Source organism: Emydura macquarii, unplaced genomic scaffold (assembly GCF_026122565.2).
Source record: "Emydura macquarii macquarii isolate MOO-44397 ecotype Brisbane River unplaced genomic scaffold, CSIRO-AGI_Emac_v2 contig_2473, whole genome shotgun sequence".
NCBI classification, from domain to species: Eukaryota; Metazoa; Chordata; order Testudines; family Chelidae; genus Emydura; species Emydura macquarii.
In genome coordinates, this window is record NW_027132610.1 from 40106144 (window position 1) to 40128668 (window position 22525).

The window sequence follows — 22525 nt, forward strand, 5'->3', positions numbered from 1 at the left end:
TGTAACTGATATCCATTGTAATACAAATGAAGAGACACAGAATTGAACACAAAGACAGAATTCAATCAGGTGCTTCTGCTAACATCAAGTGCCAACGCAGCTGAAAAAAGGATTTTTTTGAAATAAATATAACACAACCACTGATTACGTACAACTACTTTTCAATGGGTGCACAAATATACACACGAGTATGCATCTAAAACATGTACAACAAAATATTTAATAGAAAATGCACAACTTGTAAAATTCCCGAGAGATCAAAAGCACTACTATACTGTATGAAGGATTTGAGTTCACAACCTCAACTGACCACCAATAAGGGAAAGTAATTTTTTTACTTGGAAGCTAGAATACAAAGCATTATTAGCTAAGTTTACCATAGTTACAAGAGAATTATTATTTATTAGCTTTACATATGTTAGACAAACTACAGCTATGGAACTTGCTGGATGGTCACTTGGCTACTTATTTATTTTTCTTCCATGCTTAAAAGATAAAAAGTATCTATATAAAGTAACTAAAACTACACAAATAAACTAGGGTAAGAGGCATGTTGCAGATAAGTTGCAAAAAAGTCAGGTTCAAGTTGGAGGTTCCCATATTAAGGTCAGTTGAGAATAAATACATATGACAACTCCTCTACTAATTAATTTTTTTTGTTTTGATGCAGATACAGTAATCTGTTATACTTATACCAATTAATTGCCAATCCATTATCTGACAGAACTATGTAATGGCTTTGTATAAAAGTACAAGTGTACAAGGCTGAATAATGTAGCTCACAAGAAGAAAGTAATTTGCGTCTATATTGTTTTCTATGAATGGATGCATTTAGTCTGTTTTGCAGGATGGTATTTATAAACAGTACTGGAAAGCTACTATGTAATCATGAATCATGAATAAACCTAGAAAAACTTCTCTTTCCATGGCACAGCAAATCCTTTGCTCATGTGATTTATCCCACTGATTTCAATGATAGCAACACTTGTGATAAACGTTATAAAAACAATTAGCCCCACAAATATTGTCTCAGCATTTTGAACTCAACCAGCACAAAAATGGAATATTTAATTAATACTGCATTAAATGTTAGTCTACAAATAAAATAATGAAAATTAAACATGAAACTGAATTTTTCCTTCTCCTCCCAAATTTCGCTAGTTTGTTGTCTAATCATTCATATATAAATAACCATTACAATTAAATAAGCAACTCTGATATGTTATATGAACACCAGCACATATCAAACTTTAACATTAATTTTGAAACAGTGTTTTTATCAAGTGAATGGAATGAAAATGAACTGAAGGAGAAAAACTATTTTCCAATATAAAATTTGAATAACCTGTCTGTGTTTGCATGCATACCCACCCTTTAGTTTGTGAGAGAGAGATGAAATAGCAGAGGCAGACCCAGCTACATCACTACCTTTGTAAATGCGCTCACGAGAAGTAAGGCTGCAGGATGGAGTTTCTATAGTGGAAAACAGTGGCACAGAAGCAGCATAGATTCAATGGAAAAAATTAGCAAAGACAAAAACAAGCAAAACAAGTATTTCAAATGATATGTATCTATTCTGCGAAATATGCTGTATTTCACTGCTAAAATAGTCTCCTAAACATGTTTTACATGAGGATGTTATTTAATTTTGAAGCATATTTTTTCAAAAGGTTTAATATTAATTTTTAAAGAGTAAAAATGAAATGTTTTAAATGTGTATTATAAAAAATTGAAAACCAAGTATTTGTGGGACAGAAAACAGGGTTTATGGTTTATTATAAAAACAAAGGATGATGATATAATAATGACTATCTTATTTGTGTTTTGATTTGAGATCTTTTTATAATCTATAAATTTACATGCATGCCTGATTCAGAATTGTAATATGGCATTTTTGTGTAGCAATCACACTGTTATTAAATGAAACCAAAGAGAGTATGTGGGAGGTTTACCTTTGAAAATCCCAATTACAAAATAAAATAAAATAAGTTACATTTTTAAAAGCAGTTCCAGTGCTTTTACTGGAATTATTTTTTTCTTTTCATCTATGCAAGAAAATAGTATAACTCAATCAACAGTAACAGTGTTTTTTGGTATAACTTAACAGGCATAATATGAACTTTTTAACTGATCACTATTGCAGAATGACATGACTAGGATTATAAAATATTCTAATAAAGTATTTATAATACATGGATTAAAAATTTTATCTATAAATGGTCTTTATTTATAAGAACAGAATAAGAGTTTGGCATGTCAACTCACACTTCTGTAAGAAAGATCTTTTATTAATAATGTTGTTAGAATTATGAAGGGCAAGAATTGGGTCTTTAAAAGCACTGGGCCAATATAATTTGTGGTATAACTTCATACTTAACTTCACTGGAGTTACACCAAGGATGAATTTGTTCCACTGAGTCAAAGTAGCCAGAACTATCTAACATAAATCCACAAAAGCAAGAAAATATGTAGTATGTCTCATCACAAAGCTTTAGACTTGTGAAATGAAAGTGGCATGGAAATGTTAGCATGGAATTTTAGCCTTAACTCTAGTACTGTTTTGAGTAAAATTCAGTTTTAACCTTAACTCTGAGCTATTTTCTTCAGTAAAATTAAACCAATTACTTATTGTAACAACAGTCTGTAGAGATTTAATTTGTATATGCAGTAGAAAATTGCATGCTTTAGAAAAGCTTCTTTGCACAAACAAGGGGGTAAGTGTCTTTTGAGGAATTGTGGTTCCATCCCCATGTATTTCATAAAAGACTTGTTGCCTGTGTCTCTGGTGTTCCATTTACTAAAGCATACAAAAAGGTTACAAGATATAAAGGTTATAAGTAAGTATAAGTATCTCCCAACCTAAGTTTTAAGAGTACTTATTGTGGAGGATAAGAATGACTGTTTTCACGTAAATTTTGAACACTTGAAATAACAATCTCATTCTTCAAGACAAAATAATAAAACTGAAATGATTACATTCTCCTTCCCAATCAAATATTAGCATAAACTTGAGATAAGTTTTAGTACAGACTTCAATACCTGCATACCCCTGGAAGATATTCTGTGATACTATACTGCCTCTGAGCAACTGGATGCCCACACCATAAAGCTTATTATTTTTTATTTGAAAACTATTTTTCCAGGATATAACAGATGCCAGATCTTGTGTACAGTGACAGTTTATTTTACAAAGGTAAAATAAATGCTAACACAAAAACCATACTAGGAAAAAGCATACATGTATGCTCAGAAACAAACTTTTTATAGTAATGGGTATCAAAATAAAGAAGGATTAACAAATTAGAGGTCAGCATTAATTTTAATTTGATATATAAGCATTATGCTTTTATTACCAGAACATGATTTTCTGTTCCTAATATTTGTGTCTGTAGCAGTAACTTTTCCAAGATCCTTTTATCCTGTATTTTAGAATTACTTACTTTTCAATAAGCTTTAGATTGTCAGTTTGTGATCACGCTGTGCTGCCCCTGGACCAGTGCAGGAGGGAAATTGCAGCTCAAAGAGTCAATCTCCATCCCAGTCTCCCTGATGCTCTGGGGAAGGGAATAAACTACAACTGGTCTATATCTGCTGTTAGGGTATAAGTATATAATGTAAGTTTGTATAAGTATTTTGGCCTGTGTATCTGCCTGAGATAGTATTCTTGGCCTGCTTTTGTGGCCTGTGTGTCTGCCTGAAAGCTAAAATCTCAGAGATACATATGATAGTAAAGAACAATGACATAGTGTGTTCCTTTTGCCTGCATACAATTAGATGACTTTTCTTTATTACTGTGGAAAAGATAAGGGATGTAGTTAAAATGTTTCAAGGCATAGTGAAGGTGTTATATATGAATGCACAAATGGAAAGCTCTGACTCCTCTTCAAGACAGATGCCAGAGCAAGGACAAGCAACAGGCTGGGAAAGCAAGGAAGGTGAAGGGAGGTGTTAAAAACAAACAAACATAGGACATAAACTTACTAAGGCCAAGATGTGACCCCACTCTCTGCCCCTTTCATGGGGTAGAAAAGGGGTTGTACTAAAGCCCCTAAACCCAGACCCCCACAAAATGGAATATGACCATATATTGGAAGGGGTGGTACTAGGGGTGCGGGAAGGAGGGGAAAAGCTACAGGTATAATAGGCTATCAAGAAGGAGAAGGGTGAGAGGGGGTTTTGTCAGCATATGGAACCATGATCAGGGGAAGGAGGAGTTCTGGGGGCATACAGAGCTATGAGGAGGTGAAGGGAACTCTATTGGCGTATAGAGAAATAAGCCCGACTGGTGTAAGGGCTTGGAGGTACGGTTATGGTTTTAAGCTTGTCAGTGTACCTCCAATAAACCTGTCGCAGAGTACCTGCAGATCGGACTCTGGTCTGTTGCTTTCCAGTGAACCGTGTCTGGTAATTGAGAGGGAACAGGGTGGGGGAGCCCTAACACCTATCATAGCATATGCTCCGAAACACACTGGCATAACTATACATCCAGGCATGTGGGAGGAGGCAGTTTTAAATCAAGGCTCTGCCCACCTGCATGATGGTGAGAAGCAGTGGCTCTGCACAAGCAGCGGACGTATGGCACTCCTGCACACGGGGTGTCTTATGCCCCTTTTATTCCCTTACACCAGCATGGTGGACAAGCCACAATATGACTGCATATTCTGAAATATCATAATATGTTTATATTTCTGTAGATCCTGAAGGAACAAAATGCAGTAGAAGAACAAGGAACCGCTTTCTGCACTAATTTATGATTAAGAAAAATATACTGAATTCTACAAATACTTGAATATGCAAATATTAAAAAGGGAGAGTATTAGTCTCAGACAAAAGTTGTAATGGGCTTAATCTGAGCAAAGGGAAAGTTGAAGTACAGTACCAGTAGGAAAAATATCTATTACCTAAGCCTATTAGTGGAATCTACATCACTCAAGCTATTTAAATCTGGACAAAGAACTTGAATATATTCAAGAAGGCTGTACAAAATGACCTAAGAGTTCTTAGTCAATAGTACGTTTTGAGTAAACTATAGTTCAAACTGTTAAGATATATCCAAAATCAAGTTTAATGAAATTTATGCCCTTCCTCCAAACTTTATACCGCGCTTCATCCACAGATGTTTTGGGATTTACACAATTTGTCACAGAGAATATAAACTTCACATCCAGATATCCTAGAACAACAAATCTGTAAAAGCACAATACCACGTTTTCTGTTCCCCACAAAAATATTTGATGCATCAAAAATATTTGATAGCTAATACATGCTCCTGTTCACGACCTTGGAAAACAGTGTTTGTGAATTTCCTCACTGAGGCATATTTAACCCTCTTAAAATATTTTAAGTTCTCTAGGAAAAGGACCATTTCTTACCTGTACTGTGAGCTATCTGGCTCTGAGGATGTATGTGAAAATATTAATAATGCAGCTACCTATGACTCAGAAAGGAAAACAGGGTTACTTACCAGTAACTTATTCTTTGAGATGTGTTGCTCATATCCATTCCAATATAGGTGAGTGCATGCCAGCGTGCGCAGTTCCCGGAACTTTTTTCCCCTTAGTAGACCCCATAGGGCCGGCTCTGGTGCCCCCTGGAGTGCCGTGCGCACGCCACGGCACATGGGGCACTGCGGACCCCACGCCCCCTCAGTCTCTTCTTTCTGCCCCTGGCAGTCGCATGGAACTAGCACTTGCTCTCTGCAAGTGCCATTCCCCTTCTTTGATCTCTTTGTTAGTCAAGTTTAAATAGTTGTTAAGTACTGTAGTTAGTAAGAAGTCCCTGACGGACTTAAGGTGGCCAGCCTATGTCCCGGCCGCCTAGTTTTAACCCCCCCCCCCGCTCAGTACCTTAAGTGCCTGGGGGGAGAGCAAACAGGAAAGACAAGAATAAGATATGCAAGGCTTTTAAACAGTAAGCCCTGAGGGACACAGAGATCAGGTTTAAAGCCTTGCTCCTATCACGCTCCGCTCTGTGTCCGGGTCGTCCTTTCCCCCTCAGTGTGGAGCGCATTGTCAGCACCGTTGGCACCGGATTCGACTCGGCACGGAGCAGCATCCCCTGTGCCGACAAGGAGAGCGCATGGAGCGCGGACACTCCCCTGCGCCATGGATACGGGCAGGGTCGAGGACGGAGATGCACCGGCCACGGCCTGTCGAGTCCTCTCCGGGTCTGCATCTCTGAGTAGGGAGCCACCCCCGACTCCTGGGAGTGGGAGAGTACCCCTGCCAACGCGAGGTCTGGCGGCAAGAGCCTTGTTGGCCGGCCTATGCCACCTCCCCCTTCTCCTGTCCCTCCCCCCCACCTCCTCCCGAGAGAGAAGGGGCCGGGGTCCCGGGACGACGAGGAGAGTGCGTGAAGCACGGACACTCCCCTGTGCCATGGGTACGGGCAGGATCGAGGACAGAGATGCACCGGCCATGGCCCGTTGAGTCCCCTCCGGGTCTGCAACCGCGCACGCTGGTGTGCACTCACCTATATTGGAATGGATATGAGCAATCACTCGAAGATAGAATCACAGTTTTAAAGTTTCAATCACCCCATATCTATTTCCATCATATCCACTTCTAATTCCTCTTCAAATTTCCTTGATGTAGTAGAACTCTTAAACCATTTTAACCAGCATAAATGGTATTTTTTTTTTTTGTGATGAGAGAACATGCTTGGATATCCCAATTTACAAAATATCTTTTTTTCTTTAAATATCTAAGCCTAGCTGGGCCCATTGCATTAATGAGTTAACTTCTTCTAACCAAAGACTCTATGGTCTCTGCAGACCGGCTACTTCCTCCATCACCCATCTCTTCACTTCAGTTTCATTCTGCCTGTCCTCTCTGTATGTCATATTGTCTTAATATCTTCTCTGCAACTCTTCCTTCCTTATCCCATCTCTTTTCATTAATCCCTGTTTGCGGTTCTTCTTTCACCACCCATTCAGTTTGGAATTTTCAAAGAAGCTTAAGTTTTAATATTAAATACTTCTTAATATGCTAGCACACAAAGGCCCCAATTGGGATTTTAGGGTTCCATTGTGCTGGGTGCTGTACAATCAGAGCAGACATGATCCTTGTCCTGGAGGGCTTATTGTCTACAGATGCAAACAGAAAAAAGATGAGGATACAACATACAAGCAAATGAATCTGGTACTGTATTGTAGGGTTTTTTTAAATCAGGATGTAGAGGTAGGAAGGAATGGAGAAGAAAAGGAAAAGAATAGGAATAGTTATTGCTTGTCACATGTCTAGCCATGATCACCAGGCTGGGTTTTGTAGGTATTATGACAGAGGTGAATCTTAAGGAGAGATTTGAGGGAGAACAGAGTAGTGTTTGTTTGGATTTTCCTATGCATAGGGGCTGCATGGGGGAAAGGGCTGCATGGGGGAAAGCATGGAGTGTTTATGGGAGTAGCAGATTGAGGGAAGTGATTATTCCCCTCTATTCGGCACTGGTGAGGACTCATTTGGAGTACGGTGTCCCCTTTTGGGCCCCCACTACAGAAAAAATGTGGAAAAATTTGAAAGAATCCAGCGGAGGGCAATAACAATGATTAGGGGGCTGAAGCACATGACTTATGAGGAGAGGCTGAGGGAACTAGGCTTGTTTATTCTACAGAAGAGAAGACTGAGGGGGGATTTGAGAGCAGCCTTTAATTACCTGAAAGGGCGTTCCAGGGAGGATGGAGCTAGGCTGTTCTCAGTGGTGGCAGATGACAGAACCAGGAGCAAAGATCTCAAGTTGCAGTGGGGGACATCTAGGTTGGATATTAGGAAAAACTTTTTCACTAGGAGAGTAGTGAAGCACTGGAATGGGTTATCTAGAGAGGTGGTGGAATCACCATCATTAGCGGGTTTTTAAAGGGGCGGCTTGACAAAGCTCTGGCTGGAGTGATTTAGTTAGGGTTAGTCCTGCTTTGAGCAGGGGGTTGGACTAGATGACCCCCTGAGTTCTCTTCCAACCCTGATCTTCTCTGATTCTATGAGCAGTAAAAACTGAGAATACTGATCAAGCAAAGTGGGGTTTAATGTCATGATAGGCAGAGGACTTGACTAAGTAATGAAAAGCTCTAAAGACAAGAAATTTGCATTTGATCTAGAGTTGAAGGGGAAACCAGAAGAGGGACTCAAACAGAGCATTCACATAATCAGGGGCTGACAAATGCTCTGCTACAAAGAAGTCCACTGAGAACTGCACTCTTTCAAAATAGCTATCATATCCCATGTTCTGAGTCTACAGGCTGCTATTATACAAGCTGGCTTCACTGACAGTGGAAACAATGGGAGGCAGTGGCTAATTTAAAAAAAGGCACATTAACTGAAGGTTGCTATGGCCTCAGTTCCCTTGGGAACAATAGAAGATGGCAACCTTTTGGAAAAAGGGCAATTCTCCATGAGTTTCTCTGAAGGAAGCCATTTTAATGCACCAGCCTCTACTGACAGAGAACTTTTAGCTATGAAAATTAATAGCAAAAAAAGGCCATTAATCCTAAATATTTATTTTCAAAAGATATCCATTTGAACAAGTTGAAAGAAGGTGTGTGTGTTTGCTTCTGTGCAAGGGAAGGTGGGGTACAAAAAAGGGAGGAGAAATTTGAGGACAGTAAGGAAATTTAAATATACATTCCAGCGGCTGTGTGTGCCTCTGGCAATGCAAAGCAACTGCAAAAAACCAGCTTAACTGGACAGTGAGCTCTGATTGTTTTGTCCTACTCCACAGTAACTTCCTGCAATAACCATATGATTAAGGCATTTCAGCGTTTGTGGGTCCCAGATCAGGTTAGAATGATTTCTGAAGACATTGCATTCCACCCTCTTCATTGTGTCCCTAAAGGAAAGAATTATGGTTGTCTGGGTGCCCTAACTGTGCATTGTCCACAGCAACTAATCCTTCCTGCCCTTCTCCACACTTTTAAGAAATGCTGATTAAATCTACTGCAGTAAAGCATGTGGATCCCAACACACTGTAATTCAATTCTCTTATTTGTTTATGGTAGTACCCACAATGTTTTATACTTAAGACATACCTGTGGAACTTAAAAGCTCCTCAGAAGTGAGTACACTGATGCAGGCTGTGTGTGATCATGTGCTGGTGTGGTTAGGAGTCAAGGATTGTGTGAGATGGTGTTGCAGGGGAAACGCTTGCCATGATTCCAAGGTCAGCTATTTCTAAACTCCATCACGGTTATTCTATCCATTAGAGATTTGCTAGAGTTTAAGTTTATATAAGAGTCCCTGTACAAACTAAAAGATTATCAAGAGTGAGTGCCTTAACTGTGTGGAGGTGTGACAGAAAAGATTGCTCTTGCACAAGGGAGAAGAAAGAATGTGGGAGTGCATGGATTGAAATCAGTTTGGGAATACCATCAATCCCCTAGTAGTGCCAGAACACAGTGATCTTAGTAAATCAGTGATATGAAAACTAAACATATAAAAAATGAAACGTTGAGGTAGAAAAGCAAGTATGAATAGATGTATGGAAGCCCCAAAACACTTGTACATAATATTAAATTAAAAAAAACATCTAGGATTAATGCAATGTTTAGGGCTAGGAAAATCTAAAAGTTTAACATGGTAGCAACCGCACCTGTCACACTGCAAGTTTTTATAGCATATGTTAACAAATAGATATATAAAGCTTTACATTTTAATAGGGAAAAGATTACAAAATAGTACATAACATGTAATGTTTCCAATGGGAACAAAACAATGTCCTGATTTTTCTATGCTTGACTTCTCATCATTAACACAGTTAACTATGGTTTGGAATTTATGCATGAACTTTTACCAAGAGAGAAAACCACACCACGACAAAAACTTATCTTTTCAACCTGTATCTATCTTAGAGTACTTCAGTGCTGGGTTAATTCTAATAGTTCTTTCTCCTCACCCATCCAAACACTGGATCTTGTAAACACTAAAAGCTCTAACATAGCTACCCTTAACTCAGCATGCAAGTACCCTGAATCTAAGATATTCTGCATTCAGAACTTACAAGCTTTGCCACTGCAGTGAAGCATCCTTAAAAAAGAGTGAATGAACACATTCTAATCCATATGGACAAAACTCAAGACTTTAAACTAAGTTTAAAACCATGGAAGTTTGCATTTAAATGATATCTACAGAAACATAAGTCAGAAGATTCTAGCAGCTTCAACTGTTTCTAAATGAACAAGCCACTGATTCCTTTTAATGCTTAACTTTCCCTGAATATAATTATTGATGTCAATTTTGTGATTCATTGATGCAGGAAATGCTTAGTGGCTAGAGGACAGAACCTGGAAGCAGAATTATTGGATTCACCGTTCCTAGATCTGCAACTGACTTGGCTGTGGAAACCTGGGAAGTGTCTCTTAACCAATCTTATCTGTAAAATTGGTTTGATACTTAACTACATCACAGAGGCATATGAGGTTTAATTATCTGAAAGGATTTTCAAATCCTTGGATGAAAACCTCCACACAAACAAATATAGAGTGCTATTACTTATTCTGGGGTTTCAAACAGAAAGGTACTGAGAGGTGGAAGGAGACATATAGTTTTATATAGTAAACCAATCCTCCTCCCCATGGGAATAATCAAAGGCACAGAACTGGTGGATATCCTGTTGCATAATGAAACTAGGTGATGAAATATTTATTGCATTGTATACTTGATGAGAGTGAGAGTCATTTTAGCCTTAACATAGGTGGCTAGAAAATAGCCTATATTGGAGTTACAGACTGGGATTTTTCAAAGACTAAGTAAATTAGATTTTAAAAGGATTTCTCTGTCAACATCTGCCTGGATTCTAAAAATCTCAACTGTGTTGTATAATTCTGGTTGTTAAAACTGAAAACCAAACTCTGAAAAACATGAGTTAATTTGATATTTTAATGGATACAGTTGGTCTAACTAAAAATAAGTTATTAACTGAATAATTGTTAACAGAAGTAAAGCTTAAATTCTAAAGCTTTAAATTTCTTGTAAAATATATCAGATATTTTCTTTCACTCCTGAATGAATGACAATATGAATGTAGCTTTAAAAGTCTCCTGACAGTATAGTGAGACAGACCTTCAGGTGAATTGAGTGCAGACAAAGCAGCATACACTTCCAAAAACTGAGGAAGTTCTCAAGTGAGAGAAAATTACTTGCATATAATTCTTAATTTTTTAAGGTAGCTTTTAGAATATATCCAAGTCTTTTCTGTTTCACTCACCACTGCTGCATCTTGTCTTAAATTACACAGTACACTCCTCTTTGTGGGAGGGGCCATGTCTTCCTATGTATGTATACATCATCTTGCACACAGGGCTCCAAACCCAACTGTGGACTCTGGGCTCCACTGGATTAAATGACATAAAAACAGGGCAACTGAGCAAAATGGTTTGAAGGATTGTACTAAATTGGGACTCCGGATCAGGCACTTAAACTTTAGCTTCCCTGCTGCTTTGGGAAATTATCATGCATGTGGGTGGTCTATCAGTGGTCACTCCTCCTGACAGGAAAGGTTTCATCATAGAATCAAAGTGTAAACCCATAAGGTGTTAAAGGAACTGAAAGATTAACTGTATGGATTACCATTTAGCTCATTATTCCACTTATTTGTATCAGCTGGTTAAGCAGATCTTTTAAAAAGGATCCAGTTGGGCAGCAAGTAAGGAACGGATGACTTTTTTTTGGAACATCCACCTCTGTTCTTACTCTGTTCAACTATCACAGTGCTTGATTCAAGCCTCACTTGAATTCTGTAGTTGATTGTTCCTTGAGGAAGCAAGTCCAGTCATGTTAGAGGACAAATCATTTGAAGCATGAGATGGAAGAACCTATGCAGAGGGAACTAGAAAGACCATTGGCTCTCTCACCTTAATCTTCAGAATGACTCTTTGGAAGTGCTATGGGAGAGAATTTGCATAGCAGATCCTCTGACCTGTGCAAAGATAGAGCATTTGATGTCACTGTTCTCTGGCTTTTTCTCCTAGAACCCTTCTGCCTTGTAGTTATCTGCCATTCCAGACATGATCAAGGGAGGATTTTATTCAGCAGACGGTTTAAGGGACACTTCAACTGCATACAAGAGACTTCTGATTTAACTAACAAGACTTTAGGTAGTCTTCTTAAAGTCATAAATATCTGTAGTTTCTTATATCTGCTGCAAGGTACGTGTTGTTTTTTGAGGTGTTTATGATCACTCCCACATATGGAAAAATTGTGTAAGGGCCAGTTTGTTATTTTGGGTATTCATGAAAGACCTATTTTCCCGCAGGGCTCTCAGTGCTGTTTCCATGATCTGTAGTGTACTACGGAAATACACATCCTGAATGTGAATGCCACCTTAGAATAGATACAAAGTTGTTTCTTTGCAATGAAGATGAGCAATGACTGTGACAAGCACTTTTGTGAATATTCACAAGACCGTCATGAGACTGCACAGGAGAGCTTTAAATTGATACTAGGAGAGGTGCAAACAAACATGTGGAATTAACTGTCTGTATCTAAGTGGTTTCTTTAGGTTTGCTTTTAAGATCGGTGGAGGGGAGACAATCCTTCCAGTAGAATGGTCACCTGGGTTGAGAACTGCATCTGGAAGCACCTGGATCTTTCATGCACTTGATGAAGGTCTTGAGAACCAATAGTACCCTCATTTCTACAGTTTTCTCAACAATATAAAAAAGAATATGCTATAGAGAATCTGGAATTGGTAATGGTGCAAATAGGCAACAGGTATTGCTGTGTATGTCCTGGCCAGTTTCTGAAATATTTATGCTGTTTATGACTGAAATATGTGATTTCCTAGGAATTTCTCCAGCTCAGCTGAATTCCCTCTAGATGAGTACACAAAGGATCATTTGCCTGTAGTAGAGAGATCTGCTAAATTATGCTGAAATGAGAAGCCTTCACGAATAAGAAAGGAATTCTCAGTCTCTCCCTAGTAGCCAGTGTGATGGCTTGGAGCTGAAGGAGGGGGGTAAGCAGGGTCATGACGAGATTTTCAACTCCTGTTTCCACGCTTCTCTGTTGATTACCTCTACTGATTTTGGAATATCTGCAGGCAAGAAAAGAATTTTGATACATACTGAACTATCTGAACTCCTTTCTATTGCTAAAGGGGAAAGAAGGGAGTGATTACTTTTACTTTTCAGAATTCTGTGTCACACCACTTTGTGCAAGCCGGTACTACCATATGCTCTTCTCGTTGGCCTGCTTTACAGATAGAGACAGGTATCTCCTAGTGACAAGTACTGGATGCAATCTATAAGGATTATTATATTTAATCAATACTAGTACCTGTGATGACCGATAACACAATTGTAATTTTGTTAACAATCCTTAGACACAGTTGGCCTTGCCTGGGAGCAGCATTTTGTTTCCCTGTATAATGCTAAGGAGATTTGAACAAACTAAGAGGCTTCAATGTAGTTTCAAAGTATTGACAGAAGAAAATCCTGCCCTACACATGGGTGCCTCTGAGTTTTCAGATTCTGACAAATCCTCTTCCTCTAGTGAGAAGTCATCAGAAAAGTTTGGTTGAACTTATTGAGTTTTTTTTCCTCCTTACACTTTTTATAGTATTTTGATACACAAGATTTCCTGTATGGTATATATCATGAGGACTGAGAAGGGAGACATTCTCTCAGACATTCTTTTTGATTTCTTGAGGATGCTTTTGGTGTTCTTTTATGCAGTTACTGGTTCAAAGAGCCACTGGAATATCCTCCCTAAGCTTTATGGGGATTTGTGAGACCAGTGTAGTAGGAGAGAAGGCAGCCAGATTTCCCATTATGATCAGTGAAAATTTTCATATTAGGAAGAACCACTGAGAGAGTGTGAGGTCGTTCAGTGATAAGTGCACTATAAATATTTAAATAGATTAAAAGCTGAAATAGTAAAGAACATATGAAGAAAGGACAAAGAGGACAATCTTCCATGGAAATTAAGAAGTTTGTTTTACATGAAAATGGGATCCCTTTTCTGCCATGTAGTGGCAAGCACATATAGTAAAAAGTTGGTGAATGACACCAAGTTTACAGAAAGACACAGTTCTAGCTACTTCCTGTCTAATCAATAGAGGAGTCTTGACATAACAGAAGTTAATCAGAAGACATGGCTCACTCAAAGAAGAAAAAGGTAAGACATCTGAAGTATCATCCCAGAACTATGGGGTGATCATATAATTTGAAAAGGCAATAGTAGATACCCCACCCATCCATATTCAGAGATAGCTGGAATATTCTCAATTAGATTACTTCACCTTTGACAGGAAATCTATTAGGGTCAATGAGTCATTTTTAAATGCAATATGACAAATGGGTTAAAGAAGCAAAACACCATTCTAGAGGATTTTTTTTTTTTTTTTTTTTTAAAGAAAAGTTTAAAATTCTTTCCACTAGTTGGAAAAAAAAAAAAAAAAGAGGGGTGATAGAAATGAAGAGTGACAAAAATTAAAAGAGATGATTGTGGTCTAGCTCCCCATGATGAGAGTCAGAGGTTAAAAAAGCTATTTCCTCACAAAAACAAAGTTCAAGAGAAAAGTTAACCTTTCTAAAAAGTGTTTTTAGATAACTGTTTGTATAGACAGTTTTAGAATGATGCCCCAAGTCCTCCACTTCAGTGTGCCAGTGTGGGAGTCCAGTGACTTCAACTGGAATCTGTGCTAATGCAGCAGTGCACCTGTATGCAGTGACTTGCAGGATGCAGGCAAACAGAAATTATCCATATTTTAAAATAATGTGAATTAATTTACCATATACATAAGGACAGACAGACAGACAAAGGAAGGTATGTATCAGTAAGATAGAAGGGAGGCTTATTTTCATTAAAGAAAAATATTTTCAAAATGATAAAGAAAAGTTTTATTCAGTTACAAAATTGCCAATTTTATAGTTATATTCCTCCCTGGTATTAGATGGCTAGCAGATTTCTAAATTGCTTATTATTTCATTTCTAGATCATTGGCTTGACTCAGGCATAATAAAAAAAAGTAATTGTTCTTGAAGGCTTTTTGGTGAAGGCTCTGTGAAATGAACAGTCTAGTTATCACTGTATAGGTATACACATTACAGACCACTATCAAAATTCACAGTCTTCACGTATTTTCAGTGAAGCGGCCAACAAATGAAGAGGCAGAAACTGAAGTGGTCTTTACAAGAAAGAACTAAGCTATCTTTGAAAGATAGCATGTGCAGGAAGCTTGTATTACTATTACCCATGCTATACCTGTTCCGTGGATAAAGAGAAATACCTTTCTAGAGCACTCAAATCTGCCATCTGTCAAAACCACTAAATTGAGTAAAAACTTAGTTTCTTCTACATTCCAGCAGCAGTTAGGTTAATGTTTATTAACGTTTTGGTTCCAATGGTCATAAGCATGCCAGTGGCTACCTATGATGGACAGAAATGCTTTGCTTATTAATGTTTCTAATTAGTGAATAATGTTGTCCCATTTTCAAATTTGAAGTGTGTCTATGAAAAATTATGATGAATGAAGGAATACAGGAGGTAAACATTTTAAAATAGAAAACTGAAATTTTTATCTTCTGTATTCAAACTTTCTTCAGATATTATGGGAATTACAATATTTTACATGGTATGCAATATTTATCTTAATTACTATCCCAATGCAGTACACTATATTAGAAATGCACTTTCATAAATGCACTATCTAAACTGCAGAATATATATACAAATCAATATAGTAATCTTAATATTGAAATAAAAATAGCACATGTATGCTTCTCTGGGAGCATTAACTCATGTTTCTGAATCATAAAAAATTAACTCAAAAGAACAAAACCAGACAGATGCACTGATGGATGATTAGTAGCTGATAAGCAACTAAGACTGTTATAGCAATGGCAAAGCTTCAGAAATGGACTGATGAGGCAGGTAAGGCTGACAGACTTACTCTGAAGCTGTGGCTGAGGCTGCTGGAAGGAAAGGGGCTGTCCGAACACAAATGGACTGTGGACTAGGGAAGAGGGAGGTTTTGCAGCTTGATCAAAGATGGAAGAAGCTGGGAGATTAGGCCGTGACTGAATGGAATTCAGTATGGCACTCAGTTGGTCACCTGCAGTGAGCAAAACAGTCAAAACTACAACCTGTTATTTTTCATCCTCCAGAAAGGCAGAGTAAATGGTGCTGAATGAAGTTTAGACGAAGATAATTGATAAAGACTGCACTAATCTCTGACACCATAGTTAGTTTTGATTCCAAAACTCGGTATGGCACAAACTTAGAATCATAATGGCACATATCCCTTAGAACCATAAAAAATGGCTAAATGTAGAACCTTCACTCCATAAATAGTGCTGCAAATACTGAAGAATATGAACAAGGTTTGTAGGAATCATGGATACTTTATCCATGTTACTTAAAATATTCCAAAGTGCATCTCGAATCTCTTTTACCTTGCTAAAACTGAACAAAAGCAGCCCCCCCCCAAATCAGCTAGCATTCACAGAAATACACACACATGCAAACAAAATTCTGAGATGAGTATATCCAGATGAGAGGATTAAGATAATAAAATATAATTAAGCTTTAGCAGACACATGTCTCAAATTTAGTAAATTATTTGCTTGTTTTTGCAAATATATTAAAAGAACACTGTCAAGGTATTTGTCACAATTAAAAAAAGGTCCCCACTATTCACAACCATGTTTTGGAAACTTCAAACTGAAATTTGATTCCTTAAGAGAACTCTGTTTGAATATTGGCTTGGCTTGTTGGAAGGCATCTTAGGACAGTTGGATTTTTTTGTTTTTTCTTTTAAGAAAGCTTTTGTTTGGAAAAAGTAGAAGGAAGAATTACATGGACGCTGCAAACATAATTTGCATACAACAAAAAAGGTAAGTTAAATCATTTAGGGTCAGGTCAAATCCTGAGATGTTGTGAACAAAGAGTTTGGCCCCTATTATCTAACAAACCCTAACAGTGTTCCTTTATTTAAATACAGATGCTGACATTCCGTATCACTTTTGACAATACTATAGAAGCACTAGTGGAAAAATAGTTTTAACAAATAGGAAACAATATACTTTTCAGATAACCAACTCACTTTAAAGCTGAAATCTTTTTAGATTTTTAAATAAATTCTCCAGTTTTATAAAAGGAGAAAAAGACTAGAGAATCTAATGATTCCTACAAGATCCAAGACCACCAAAGTTAAATATTTTCCCTATTCTCTCTCAATACTATATTTTTGTTTTAAAAATGAGAAACACAAATAACTATGAAAGAAGAGCTGCAACTGAAGCATCCACATCCAAAAAAACAGCTGTGGGTAGCAGTAACCATTTTTATTCCAGTATTACGACAATATTGCATTTAGAATCAGTACTTCTGCAACTACTACCCCCCATGTCACCCTACACTAAAGACAACTGATATGTTTAGTGCAGCAATCAGAAACACAAAATGCCCATCTTTAGAACAATGAATTCTAGGTCAAGAGTTGCATTATACTTTTTCTGTATATATGAATATCAACAAAAGAGAAAGTTAGGTCAAGTAGTACAATTATTTTTTATAAAACTACTCTTTCATGTCTGCTTTGATGGATTTGTTATGTTCTTAGCTGACAGTCGGTGATAATAGATAACTATTCTTTCTAGGTCATTATTGTTTTTCTGATAGCTGATTTGTTAAGTACTTTGATATAACAAAACTTGCAAACAAGCCTCACTCTCCTATATGTAAATAACTTTGTAGAAGTCAATCAGTCTTTTTTCTCAACCCATTTTTATAAGCATGCTTCATCTCTTTCAAAAATGTCTAGAGTAAAATGTTTTAAATGTTACATCCACTGTGACACACAAATTGGGAAAGTTAAAAAAATCCATTAGTGTGTTCACCTTTTCATCCTGGAATATCTAAACTGGTCAAGTCTGTGCCATAAAGGCCAAACAAAGCAAACATGTTTCTTTTGAGAATCAGTGGATTGGAGGATGTAATTTGATTTATGAGATTTTTGTCACCTGTACATTTATTTTTTTCCAGTTAATATACAACCCTATTCTCTCACTGATATAGGTTTGCTTCTTCTGGGCAAAGAACATAAGATGTTCAAGTGTGTAATACAAGGCTTGGGATGTAAGGCCCATCCATTCTATTTCTTTTCAGAGCAGTTTTTAAAACTGTAGGAAAGAAAAGTTACTCATCTGTAACTGGAGTTTTGACTAGCTGATCAGGACAGAGCTAACCTCTGGGGCATCTATACACAAACACTGGAACCCTCTGGAAAGTGGATGATTGTGGAACCACACAGACTCATCAAGATATGATAGGGTCCAGGCTGGGAGTATATAAAAAGACATGACTCCCGCACACTTTCATTTTTCTCTACCCCTTGGAATTCAATACAAACTCTACAGAACTGGGGATGCATGGTGGTATATGTGGTCTGTTCTAATAAGTTACTTAAGAACTCCAGTTACTGGAAGTACCTTTCTGCTCCATCAAGTATAGTAGTTATAGAGTCGCCACTCTTGGAAAATGCACAAGCAGTAAAGGATCAATAAGGAGGTAAATGAAGCTACTTATTTAAACAATGATTACAGAACTGCTCACCCAAACTGTGCATTAGATTTTGAAGCTAAATAAAAAGACTAATGGGAACTAGTACCAGAATAAAGATTTAACTTTTCCACAGCTGGAGTATTACAATGGCATGCCATAGAAACCACATGGATCTACTCAAATGAGCCATAATGCTTTCAGGGACTGGTATACATTTGATCTTATCAAGTTTCTCGTCAAAGAATTTTGAATCCTTCAAAGGATTTTATTCATTCCGACAAACATTGGAAGGAAACTTCCTTTCCATTAATCTTATCACAGGAAATTAACATAAATGTTTTACTCTTATTACACAATTCCTGTGCTCAGTGACAATATGTAATACTGCCTCACAAACTGAGCACCTCTTGCATTTTGTGGTGCTTTTTGGCTGACTCACCATTTTGAAATGAGGATGGCTAGGATGGAGAAAGAATACTCCACAGAGTGATTTCAGATGGGAAATTACTCCATTAAGGGATAACTAATTCAGAAAACATCAGAAAAATACTTAACAGTAGAGGCAAAGAAAATGACTGCTTCTTATAATGTAATCTATAAAATGAATTAAAAACAAAAAAAGAGGGAAAAATATTGCTCCCAGTGAAGGGCAAAATTTCTAGTGGGAAGTCAAGTGGGCAAATTTTAATTTGCTAACTCTCTTTCAAAATTCATGAATTTTCTCTAATCTTCATCCAGAAAAAGGGATCCTATTAGGGATGGTTAAGACAAACTTCTGAAACAACACTCATTCACATGTTAAAGTATGTAAATCCTGTATTTCAATGTAAACATAGTTTTACACAAGATTATATGAACACTAAAAAATAGTTAATTCAGAAAGTTTAGATAAAGCCCTCTTCTGTCCTCCCTTTAAAAAAAATATATATATATTCTAATTACTAAAGTCTCTTGAAGACCAAAACCAAGATACCCTACTCTTGGAATGTGCCCACAGCTCCAGTTTAATTGAAGATGCACTCCTCCTTCTTCCCCCTCTTTCCTCCCCGCCTAACAAAGCATGTGTCACCTAGATCAATCGTTCTTTGAGCTTTTTGGGCTCAGGCCCCATTTGTAAATGTTTATGGCCTCTTGCAACCCTGTAAATGGTTTGTGAGTGGAGGTCCTGGGGCAGAGATTTAATTAGACATTTTAGCACCTGGGGCAGGCAAGCATATTTGCACCCCTACCAGAGGTGACGTGTGTGTGGGAGGGGGCACGCGGGATCACATGCCCTCCCATTTTTTTGGTTATGCCCCCTGCAACAAAGACAGGCTGGATGGCCAGCTGAAGTGAGTCAGGGTTTGGAGGTGGAACTCTCTCCCTGAGCTCTGCCATGCAGGGCCAGCCTCCCCGTGGCTTTGCAACCTGGACTGGACCAAATTTGTGAGTGGAGTTGTCACCTGGCTCATGGGTTTGCAGTGCCACTCTCTCAAATTTGGCCTACCCGGATTCCTGTCATCATGGCAGCTGATCCAAACCCGAGTGGCACTGGGACCCCAGAGGTAAGCCCAGCCAGTCTCGTGGGACAGGAGCCACAGAAGCTGCCACACAACCCTTTGAAACATTCTGGTGACACAATTTTGGGGCCCAACCCACAGGTTGAGAAACCCTGACCTAGACCACAGAGCTATAAGATTAGAACAGCAAAGCTCCATGTTTCACTGATATACCTCAAGAACATATGACTACGCAAAAGAACTTCTAATTCATTTAGCCTTCTACATTTAATTAACGAGTAACAAGAGTTTGCTGCAGATATTGGGTGATTTACCTATGTTGTTATTGTCCAAAATTCAAGCTGCATTTTTTTTTATTTTATTTTCCTGTGATTTATTGTACAATATCATCTGGATTAAGCTATTTGGTTAAGCTATTTTATCAACCTAAATTCTAAAAGTCTACATATACCAAATGCTAACAAAGCAATACCCCCAACAACTACTTGCATTACACTTCATATTAATATTCTGCTTTAATGTGAGAGCTCCAAACTAGACAGAACACTTTCATGCTATTATGTAAAATATTTAGTATTATACTTTGTATTATACCTACGATCTATAATTAAAACATCAAACCTAACCTTCCACCTAGTCATAAAATATGAAAGCACTTATTTTTAAAAAAAATAAGCTTATTTAAAGCAGATAGGTGGAATCTTCATGGTTTTGAGAGAATTTTTCAAACTAATGACTTTGCACAATATTGGATTTTATCATTCTTTCTGGTTCAATGAATAAGCAATTGTCATTCTTGTATTATAATTCTGTGGCTAACATGACAGTAATTGCTACATTAACTTATCAATGAAGCTATTCAACAGTGAAAATTAAAAGGGATCAAAATAAAACTCCAATAAGTCTAAAAGAGTCTTCCCTTTACATCTCTGTAAAGCAGAAATTTACATTAGTTACAATATTACTAACTGCATAAAATACAGTAGAAAATGCCATTGAAATTAACAGCAACTCATTTCGCCATAATAAGGGATGGTTTTGTGGAAGCACATCTGTTGGTGCCTCAAATGGCACTGGTGTCTATTCAAGACATGCAAAAGGAGTAGCAAAAACATGTAGGCAAAAGTTTGGAAACACTATTTTGTAAAACATTTGAAGCTATAAACTTACCTTTGTTATTTGCAAGGCCATAATCAAATCCTTGTCCATTGCTACAAGCAGACCCCTTATTGAAAGCTTGTATTGAAAAAGGGCTTGGAGGAGGAGTCTGAGCATTTTGATCTAGCAGAACTTGCTCTGTAAAACAAGCCATCACTTCAGAGTTAGTATTTCTTTAATCACTGATTTGCAGTGGGAAGATGAATCACAAGTCAAAAGAATGATAGCTATTTATGTTATTTTTCCTGGTAGGCCCGCCAAACACATACACAGTGTAAGTGTAAAATCACTCATGTCACAAGCTAGTTTATACACTACTGAAAGTGGGCACTACACTTAATCTGAATGTTCAGGAACGTAATGAAATCCAGTAGTTTATTATGCTTTACTTAGCATTCTTAACAGACTGATGGAGCTGTGAGGAAATTATTGTAGAAGAGAATATAGTCAGTTGGCTCACCATCATCTCCTTCAACAACCAGTTCCCTTGTCACCTTTCTGGAGAATCAGTAATGACAAACTATTTCATACTAAGTTCAAATTTACTGGTTTGCAAAAACCTCTACACTCTTTGGGGCAGGGACTATCCATTCTCAAATATCTGTAAGCTATCTGACGCATTGTACAACGACCATAAACAAATAATGAATACTACTACAAATAATAATCACTGAACATGCATGCATAGTATTGATACAGTAATATGCATAACGTACAGTAATGTGCATTAAGGTATGTATCAGCAATTCTTTTGCACAAGTAGGTAAGATATCTACTGTCTGCTATAGCTGTCTTTTGGAAAAACGTGACTTCTATTGAGGAAAGGAGGAGAATCAAATTATTTTGTATTAGCTAGACAAAAATTTCCCTCATTCATTCGCATGTCTCATCATCATTTAATGGATCTCATTCATTTTTAAATTATAGGTGTCAAGAATTAAAAATATTTTTAAATATTAAAATAGTTTCTGATGACTGAATTATTAAAACAGATGGGAAGTTAGTTTCTAGTTGCTTTAATTGGTATCCTCTGGCTGCTAGCATACCTAACAGTGTTACCTTTTAGTAAAATGGCTTAAAAAGTCAATTTTATTTAAAAATGTCAACTACAATTGGTGTTTCTCATCATGTAAATTTCCAGACTACTGAACTGAGCAAAATGAATATAACAAAAACTGAAAGCTCTGTGGACATCTATGACAACCAGGCACAAAGCATGAAACACTAAATAGAAATGTAGTAGCAAAATCAAAAGCAGCCATATAATTTTATCTCAATTAAAAATGTTAAGAAAAATATAGGCCAAATGAAAAATATGCAATTGTTAGTAGAAAATGTACTGCTCCTTTAAAAACATATAACGATGATATGTTAAAACAT

General features: G+C 37.3%; 1 protein-coding gene across 7 annotated transcripts in view; it reads right to left on the reverse strand.

Annotated features, from left to right (window-relative positions):
- The window catches only part of MYCBP2 (MYC binding protein 2), a 477832-nt gene that overhangs the window by 80206 nt on the left and 375101 nt on the right, over positions 1-22525 (reverse strand). For all 7 annotated transcript variants that reach the window (XM_067563270.1, XM_067563273.1, XM_067563271.1 and 4 more), the window contains one exon: positions 21158-21283. In XM_067563270.1, coding sequence (XP_067419371.1) covers positions 21158-21283 — 126 coding nt within the window. The remainder of the gene's footprint in view (positions 1-21157; positions 21284-22525) is intronic.